We start from the raw sequence: 9,984 nt of genomic DNA on the forward strand, positions 1-9,984 counted from the left end.
GTTTTAATTACATTGCTTTTTATGATTTATACTCTTTGTTTTAAGAATAGAAAAGGGAAAAACAATTTTTAATGCAGATGTCTTACGTAACGTTATATATAAAAAATGTATATTTTATTGTACATAATGTTTAATGAAAATTATAAAAACATATACAAAAAGCTATTTAATTCAAAATATTCTCTTTTTTCTAGAATCGTTTTATCGAACAAAATTTGGTTTATTGAAATATTAATTTTTTTTTTTCTACTCTATCGCGAGAATAACATATATATATTCTAGACATATATATTACGTACAGTTATTTCATTAAAATAGCATATATTGATGTTTATAGTATATAAAGTAAATATTAAAAAAAAGATTAATACTTCAATAAACCGAATTTTGTTTGATAAAACGATTCTAGAAAAAAGATAATGTTTCAGATTAAATAGCTTTTTGTACATGTTTTTGTAATCTTCATTAAACATTATGTACAATAAAATATACATTTTTTTATATATAACGGACATTATCTCCCAACAATCGCATCCGTGTGCTCAACGTATCGCTGTGTGCCTTCACGGACGCTACACACATACGCGATGAAAGAGAGATAAAGACAGCGCAACCATCTCTCTTTGTCGAACGATCAGTGTACCACCAGCATCGACAATATCGAAAAGAGGATGTAGCACGGACATGAACCGAGACCGACAGTATCGAAAAGTGGACGTAGCATGGACATGAACTAATTGGTTGTTTTATCATGCCACCGAAAGTGGACGTGGCCATATAGTTCCAACTCTGCCGAAAATGGTCGATTAAAACTGATTACAACATAATCCGTTTTAATCGGTTTTAATCGGTTTTAATCGGTTCAATCCGCGCCAGGATTAAAAAGTAATCGATTTTAATTCCGAACGAACTATAATCGGTTTTAATATCGCTTTCGCGGATTATTTCCAATCTAAAATCATTACATTCAATGTCAATCCAAATAAACACGAATAATCGAATGGATATTGTGGCTGCCGTAGGTCGTCACATTAAGCACAATCCGCGATACAATAGTGCGACCCGCAACTTGGCGGCCCACGCGCTCGCGCGTCCGCGCATAGTTCCGAGCGGCGCCGCTACGCGGCGAAGGTACCTGGAAGTAGAAAGCGGTCAAGGGGGGATATAAGGCGGACCCTCTGCGGAGAATTCGTATATTTGTTTTTAACAACTGAGTTTCAATTACGGAAACACTGATTCAATAATTGATTGTGACTCATGATAACAGCAAATCCGACTTCACACTACATAAAATCAATTTACTTTCCATCTGCGAAATGATAAAATTTTTTATTAAAAGGGATTATTTTTACCTATGGATTGACTATGGTAAGTTCCAATTCAATTGCATTAAAACAGGTTTAATTATAACTTTATGAAATCGTATAATTTCGGATTGAGGTGGAGATATATCATCCAACATTAATCTCGCCTGAAGCGTACTAAATTCGATTTGACTATTTTCAATCGGTTTTAATACCGCATTTTCGGCGCAGAAATCCCGATCGATTCGGATTACATTTTTTTAAATCCGTTTTAATCGACCATTTTCGGCAGGGAAGCGTCTGTAAAATGGACGTAGAGGCGCTGCTGTACGGGACCGAAAGCTATCGTACGAAAAACGCAGGGATGGCCGCTCTCAGGGTGCCATTACATGAAGCGCGGATTAGCGTAACGCGGAACAAAAAGGGAACCAATCGCGAGCGTAACGAAAACTGCAGAATGCTTGCGATTTGTTCCATTCTCGTTCCGCGTTAAGCCCGAATCACACTAGCGGCTCGCGGCTGCGATTGCGATTGCGTTTGTCAGAAGCCAATCAGAACTCGCGCTGAAAATAAGCAGTACATTCTGCTTTTTTAGAGCGAGTTCTGATTGACCTCTGCTTTTCTGCTTTCTGCTTTTCTGCCAAGGTGTGAATCCGGCCTTAGGCTTCTCTCTGATAATACGTTTTATACGTTTTATACGTATTATACGTTTTTATACGTAGGAATCGTAGGAAACTGGCGACTCTCATTCTTCTCTCTGATATAGCTAATGCTGGGTCTATCTTTATATGTTTGTATATGCTATGGAGTAAACAGAAAAAAACAAGACACCAATATTAGCATTTAATTGTTTTACAATTCGTCAATAACGAAGTAGGAGAATAAGTAAGTGTATTAAAAAACACAACCAATCTCTAATTCACTATTCCGATATATCGAAAAGTATATATTGCTTTAAAAGTATTATATATATATTAAAAACTTTTAGAGAATGGCATAAATTTGACTATTTTCTTGTGTTCTTTGCAACTTTATACTTTGAAGTTCATCTTATTTTAGCAATCTTTAACATATTTTAAGAAATTTGTTTAAATTAGTTTACTTTGAACATAACCTTGTTATCCTATTATCTTGTTGAAGAGTTCACTGTTTACTTTTCTTGATAGTTATATTAATATATACTGTATTTAAAAATATTAAAATATTTTAAACATAAAAAATATTTATATATTAATATTTATATATAATAATTATTTCATTTTTCAATATCAGCTTTTATATTATTCCATGGAATAAAAACTTCAAAGCTTAACTGTAGATTTTTATAAATTGAATATATAAAATCTTTCTGGGTTAGGATACTTTATAATACTTTAATATTAATAATTTATATCTTTAGCCACATTTTTTATTTATATATTTATGTATATATACATACATACATGAATACCTATTTATCAAATGTTTTGAAGGTCTATTAAAGTGATAATAATGTGTAACAAGGATTACTTGTTTCATGCATAAAATATAGAGGCTCTTTTAGTGTCTGTAAATCTAAAACAAGTTGCGCAAAACTGGGCCTATTATGTGGCACTGTATTCCAACAAGAACACATAATGTTATATATATCATGAGAAACAATATTAGGACAGGCTAGACGACATTTATCTTGAATTAAATAACGCATCAAATCATCATTTTGTATATTAGCATATGGAAAAGAACCTAGAGTTCCAATCTCCCAAAGAATAACACCGAATGACCAGACATCACTTTTGGAAGAAAAAGCATGATCGCGTATAGCTTCCGGTGACATCCAACGTATTGGGAGTTGGCAAACTTTTCCCACCATATGGTTTATCACATATATTCCATTTCGAGACAAGCCAAAATCAGAAACCTATATCCAATAAATTCTTAAAGTTTTCCAAGCCAATGTTTTTAATAATTGTATTATAGAATCTACTACCTTAAGCGTTAGATCTGAAGCGAGGAGGATATTTCTTGCTGCTAAATCCCTATGTGTGATTCCTTTACCTTCTAAATGCTCCATTCCTCTTGCAATATCAAGTGCAAATTTTATAAATTGTTGCCTCTTAATTTCACCACATAAATCTTCATCCTTTTTTTTGTTTTTTTCAATAACATTTACATATCTAGTCTTTTCAAAACAGTACCAAGATAAATCATCCAATTCAACTCTTCTTCTAGAATGCAGATATGCGAGCAAATTTCCACCTTCCATGTACTCTAAAAGTATACATATAGGATTATCTGGTAAAGTGCAGCAACCTATAAGGCTCACCAAATGCGGGTGAGAACCAGCTGCTTTCATTATTTTGATTTCTTCCAATAGTTGATGTCTAGCTTCAGGTTCATTGGATGTGTCAGAACATTGCAACATTTTAACAGCTACTAATGTATCTTCATCATTATTCAAGCTGCCTAAATATACTCTGCCAAACTGTCCTTTTCCTAATTCATATATAAGATTTATATATTTGTATGGCACTTCAAATTTATCATTTTGTGTTTTGCAACAATTTTCCTGCAATAAGTTTCATTTGAAATTTCAAATATATCTGTAATGATTTGATATTTCTTCATTTACCTCTAAATTTTGTTCGACATATGTACCAATATTATTCTGGGAAACTAAATTTGGCCATTGAGTCAACTTATAAGCAGAAAATCCAGGAATAGTTTGTTTCCTATCATTCAAAAATATACATATAAGCGTATAATATATTGATAAGATAAAAAAAAAATAGTTTGACAATTTGCTACTTTACTGTCTAAATGGCCATTCCAATTGATATTCAGTTTTATTACGTATCGACACAATGCTGATAAATCCTAATATAACACACATAGTAACACCAGCAAGCAATAGCCACTGCAACATAATTATTACACACATTAATTTCATACTTACATATTAATTGTCAATGCATATTTTTTGAAAAGATATGTACAACGATATTGCCATTTAATGTTTTAATTTTGTCTATATTAATAACAGTAAAACTGCCTTGAGTTCCTGAACAACCTCGGTAATCTAGTGCTTCCACTAATATTTTGTATCCATTTTCGATTTTTACATACTGATTATTAATCTTCAAATCCCAATTAAAAGTATTTTTTGTAGAGGTCACATTACCTATCTTTGTAATATTGTATATAAAATACCCTGCTTTTGACGTCGATAGTGGTATGCCAATACTGGAATATTATATTATATTATATTACATATGATATAAAACGTACAACAAAACAATACGAGAATCAAACAATTAGATGAAATCAAAAAATCTTACCTTATAATGTAGGAATGAACGTAAGAACTATTTGACGTAATATTCCAATTTATAACAACATTTTTTTTCGTTTGAATTACTTTTACTTTTGGAATAGGCAAGGTCATTTTTGCATCCATGCAACTGCATTTACGATTTATACATTTTGGAACTGTATAAATGACCTACACAATACAATACATATTTTTTGGAAACATGTTTACACATTGTATATATGTGTGTTTAATCTTACTTCGGGCAACTTTCCTACAGGTTTAGCTCTTGGATTGGCATATACTTGTATCTTATACGTACAATTCGGACGTATTTGTATTTCCGGCATATCATTCAATAATTTATTCTGCGGCACTAATAAGCTAAATGGACTTTTATTTTGTACATTATAGAATGCAGAACTTTCTATACATTCTTTCTTATTTATATCGGTTACTTTTGGAATACATGTAATTATAATGCTATAATATATAAACATTTTAATGTATGTAATGATTGAAATATTTAAATTATCCTTAGAGATAACAATACTTATTTACCTGTATGAAGAAGGTTGTTTTCCCTTATTTGGTGGCATCCAGGATATATTCAATTTTAATGACTTGAGCATATTGTCACTTTGAAGATTATTTTCATCTTTTATAGCATACACTGTAATATTTTCCACAATGCCAGTAAATCTCATTGCATTTGTTGTACATATTGTATCAAAACATAAAAACGATATAATAACCATATTATATATTAAAACCCATTTGCACTGTGCAAACATTTCATGTTATAATAGAAACCATTATATAAACGAACAATTTAGATATTATATATTTTATTTTATTACTATATATATACAATACTTCGTTTTTGTTGAAATTTATGGAGCAACAAGATGTCTACTTCATTTAATAAGAAATACTATGTCTTATTTCAATTTCGAAGTCTAAATAAAATTATCTCTCTGGTTAAACTTATCTGAGTAACACTTATCTGATAATTTTACTTTAAGTGCTTAAGAATCTTACAAATGCTTATGATAAAGTGATAAATATAATCAGGAATCTTTACTGTAAATATCATATTGTTTGACGAATTAATAATTAAAAACTATATAAATTGTTGAATGTAAGGATAATTTTTAAGAGAATTATTAATTCCCAATTAAATAATGACCACAAGTAACGAAAGTATCAGATTTATTCGCATTAATAATAAAAAAATTAATACATATACGTATATATATGTACACATACATTCATACACACATACATACATTTTATATATATATATAATACAACTAAATTTTATATATCCTACATTCTCGTAAAATAATTTGATATAGATTCTTCCGAAAACTTTAAAAAATGTCTTATATTTATATTTTCCAGGAACCAAATGGCCTCGGCTACGATGTCGCCAACTGATGATGACGAGCTCACTCTTCCTCGTGCATCAATTAACAAAATAATCAAGGAAATCTTACCCCATGTGCGAGTTGCAAATGAATCAAGGGAGCTCATCCTGAACTGTTGTACAGAATTCATTCATTTATTGTCTTCCGAGGCGAATGAAATCTGTAATCAGCAACAGAAGAAAACTATAAATGCAGAACACGTTCTGCAAGCACTTGAAAAATTAGGTTTTGGCGATTACAATGCGGAAGCGGAAGCTGTATTACGAGACTGCAAAGCTGTAGCGGCTAAAAGAAGGCGTCAAAGTACTAGATTAGAAAATTTAGGAATTCCAGAAGAGGAATTATTACGACAACAACAAGAACTATTTGCTAAAGCAAGAGAGGAACAAGCAGTTGCAGAGCAGCAACAATGGCAGCAATTACAGGCTGTTGCACAAATGGCATCAATGCAGCAAGTTGACAGTGAACAGGAAGATTATTCATAAAATTCAAAGACGACAAAATTTATATTTAAAAACAGTTCCGTGCGTACGCGCATACAATCTTGTACTTCAAGAGAAAAATATTTCTAATATATCGAACAAAACATTGATGATAAGAAAATCGATACAGATGAAAATAATAGTTAATAATAATTAAAAAATATTGAATTAAAAAACGATGTTAAATGTAAATTCCATAATTCATAAGAGTGAATTCTATATTGCACTCGTATTTTAAGTACTTTAATTTTATTATCATAATTTATAAAAACAATGTATCATATAATAAAGCGAATTATACCTTTATTTCTTTTATGTAAACAGCTTTTTTAAGTTCAAGGCATTAGTCTTCCATATTCAGAAGATAGATGGCTTTTCTTTATTGCCTCCATGACTTTTGAAACATAATGGTACCTATCAATATATAATAACATCTATATTTCATTATATATAATTAATTACAAAAAGTTAGACTTTTGTGTATTCTGTACTTATCAATAAATTAGCTTGCCTATCTGACTTTGGTACTCATAATATTTTAAATGTTAAAGTTTAGGAAATTACAAAGAAAATCAAGGATAGATAAGAAAATTTATTCTTAAGTCGAGTACGATAATTTGACTAAAATACAGGATACTAAATTTAGAATATTATTTGATTTACCAGTTTTTTTCTGTTAATACAGACGGCGTCATTGGGTTCCTAGTAACTCCATGTATTTTCGTTCGCAGTTTGTCTATGAGAGATTTTCCATTTTCACAAAATATCATATCTTCTGCAATAAGTAAGCAATAAACAATATTAATATAAGCAACTATCAAATATTAAATAAAATTTTCTATAAATGACTTAAAGTGGACTTTTACCTTCTTTCTTTGAAGGTATCAAAAATAAGTTTAAAACATTTTCTGTTGAACAATGGCTCATATCTATACCGCTATGAGTTTGTAGTCGAGAACTTGAAAATACTTTATTATAAAATTCCTGTAAAAAATATAAAAATATAATAACTCTGAAAATGTAGGCACGCCTAAATAACAATTAAATTTTTAGTACATTGATGGAATTTAATAATCTGTCCATTTTTAATTTTATCTTCCCTCATATTTTAACAATTTTTATACACATGCATAGAATGAAAATATTGTCATATATATGTAATCAATTTAGAGTAAGAAAGCAACTGAAAGACAGATCTATAATCTTATTAATGAAAATTTAATGATAATGAAAGAGAAGTGCAATAAAAGAATTTAAGTTTAAGATAATCTAGTTAATTAAGAATAGGACAATGGAAAAAATAAAGATTTAAAAGATAGATTTTTTATTGCATTTCAGAAAATAAATTATATATTGAAAATTTGTAATATATATATGATAAAGCACCTTCATTTGGTCAATAATATTTGGCATAAAATCTTGTAATCCTACTTTGTTATGCAAAAATACAACATGTGGATAATATTCCACATAATCTTGATCCATAATAGTTGTTGAGGATGGTTTTAACATTTCTGCAGTTTGCAAAAATCTATATAAGAGAGAGAGAGAGAGAGAGAGAGAAATATAAAGATGTTACTTAATTCTTCATTATAACCTTATAACAAAATAAGATTGTTATTGTTATTGTCAAGAAATTAACAAATATTATTTATTATACAATTACCTCACCAAATTTGGATCAATAAACCAATCTTGCACAAATATAATAACATGGCATACTGAAAATAAGAATGCTGCAAATTGTAGAGATTGTAGCTCCAAATTAGAATCAGTATTCACAAAATCAGTTGTGGTTTTTTTTTGATCAAAGCATACAGAATAGTCAGTTACAAGTCCAGAAAGAATTGGTTGCGTATCCAGATATATTACCCTATTTTTACTTATAAAAAAATCTATTCCAGTAGTACAATTTGTTGCATCATTTTCGTAATGCGATAAATCCTGGACTTGAAAGATGTTGGATCTAATGATAATATAAAATTATCAAAATAATATTAATTTTGATAAAAATAGCTAAAGGTAACATAATACAAATAAATGCAATACATACGAGTAATGTGATGTTAATAGCGACATAATTGTTGATTTGCCAACACCTTGTGCACCTAGACACCCAACAACTAGAAAGTCTTGTTGGTCGCATAGATAATCTATTGGATTTTCACATAGTTGCATATTTTCGTCCATAAATTTGATACAAGTACTCATTTCAGGACATATTGAAAATATGCGAATTGCTAAAATATTTATTTTATATTATTTTTCTGTTATAATATATGTTTTCAAATTAAATTGAAGTATATTAATATATGTGTATTGTATACATAGCACATATATAAATCACTTTATATATTAATTACTTACAATCTGGTATTTTCATTGGTGCTCCTGAAGATATATCAGTATCCTTTCTAAAATTTTTTTGTTATATTATTGTGTACATTGTAACAAATGACAAAATATGTAAATTAATAATTATTGTAATTAATAAACAATATCGTACTTGTGCCCATTGCGTTGACTTGGAGAAACAGCTCTACTTTCTCCTTCTCGAGTTTTCAGTATAAATGTTGGCCGTTCTACGATCTTAATTAGAGTCCTATTTTCTCCGTCTTTAATTTCTGAATCTTTTGATGTCGACAACATCTTGATATATTTTCTTCTTCTTTTTTCTTATTTCGGCTTACTTTTAAGGCCAATTTCACCAAATCCGGTTAGATCATCGACATAGGGCCAATTTCACCAAGTTCGGTTAGGGCCAATTTCACCAAGGGCCAATTTCACCAAGTCCGGTTAGGGCCAATTTCACCAAGTCCGGTTAGGGCCAATTTCACCAAGTCCGGTTAGGGCCAATTTCACCAAGTCCGGTTAGGGCCAATTTCACCAAGTCCGGTTAGGGCCAATTTCACCAAGTCCGGTTAGGGCCAATTTCACCAAGTCCGGTTAGGGCCAATTTCACCAAGTCCGGTTAGGGCCAATTTCACCAAGTCCGGTTAGGGCCAATTTCACCAAGTCCGGTTAGGGCCAATTTCACCAAGTCCGGTTAGGGCCAATTTCACCAAGTCCGGTTAGGGCCAATTTCACCAAGTCCGGTTAGGGCCAATTTCACCAAGTCCGGTTAGGGCCAATTTCACCAAGTCCGGTTAGGGCCAATTTCACCAAGTCCGGTTAGGGCCAATTTCACCAAGTCCGGTTAGGGCCAATTTCACCAAGTCCGGTTAGGGCCAATTTCACCAAGTCCGGTTAGGGCCAATTTCACCAAGTCCGGTTAGGGCCAATTTCACCAAGTCCGGTTAGGGCCAATTTCACCAAGTCCGGTTAGGGCCAATTTCACCAAGTCCGGTTAGGGCCAATTTCACCAAGTCCGGTTAGGGCCAATTTCACCAAGTCCGGTTAGGGCCAATTTCACCAAGCTCGGTTAGATTAACCGACGGCAGAGAGAAGCATGAGAGCGGCCATCCCGGCGTTTTCCGTAC

General features: G+C 31.4%; 3 protein-coding genes across 3 annotated transcripts; 1 reads left to right on the forward strand and 2 right to left on the reverse strand.

Annotated features, from left to right (window-relative positions):
• Nucleotides 1-2,040: 2,040 nt before the first annotated feature.
• On the forward strand, nt 2,041-6,812 carry LOC115233609 (protein Dr1). Its single transcript, XM_029804122.1, has 2 exons — nt 2,041-2,189; nt 5,998-6,812. Exon 2 carries the CDS (start codon nt 6,005-6,007, stop codon nt 6,506-6,508), a length of 504 nt encoding a protein of 167 aa, XP_029659982.1. The 5' UTR covers nt 2,041-2,189; nt 5,998-6,004; the 3' UTR covers nt 6,509-6,812.
• Nucleotides 2,706-5,680, reverse strand: LOC115233607 (vascular endothelial growth factor receptor 3-like). Its single transcript, XM_029804120.1, has 8 exons — nt 5,155-5,680; nt 4,854-5,076; nt 4,622-4,785; nt 4,280-4,526; nt 4,097-4,200; nt 3,916-4,015; nt 3,274-3,852; nt 2,706-3,204 (listed from the first exon to the last, which is right to left on the reverse strand). Exons 1-8 carry the CDS (start codon nt 5,385-5,387, stop codon nt 2,782-2,784), a joined length of 2,073 nt encoding a protein of 690 aa, XP_029659980.1. The 5' UTR covers nt 5,388-5,680; the 3' UTR covers nt 2,706-2,781.
• On the reverse strand, nt 5,789-9,334 carry LOC115233608 (protein SMG9). The gene is made up of 9 exons (XM_029804121.1): nt 9,012-9,334; nt 8,873-8,919; nt 8,559-8,745; nt 8,172-8,471; nt 7,892-8,036; nt 7,372-7,489; nt 7,169-7,280; nt 6,807-6,919; nt 5,789-6,183 (listed from the first exon to the last, which is right to left on the reverse strand). Exons 1-8 carry the CDS (start codon nt 9,152-9,154, stop codon nt 6,841-6,843), a joined length of 1,131 nt encoding a protein of 376 aa, XP_029659981.1. The 5' UTR covers nt 9,155-9,334; the 3' UTR covers nt 5,789-6,183; nt 6,807-6,840.
• Between the last annotated feature and the right edge of the window lie 650 nt (nt 9,335-9,984).

Source organism: Formica exsecta, unplaced genomic scaffold (assembly GCF_003651465.1).
Source record: "Formica exsecta isolate Colony F162 unplaced genomic scaffold, ASM365146v1 scaffold1799, whole genome shotgun sequence".
Taxonomy (NCBI): domain Eukaryota; kingdom Metazoa; phylum Arthropoda; class Insecta; order Hymenoptera; family Formicidae; genus Formica; species Formica exsecta.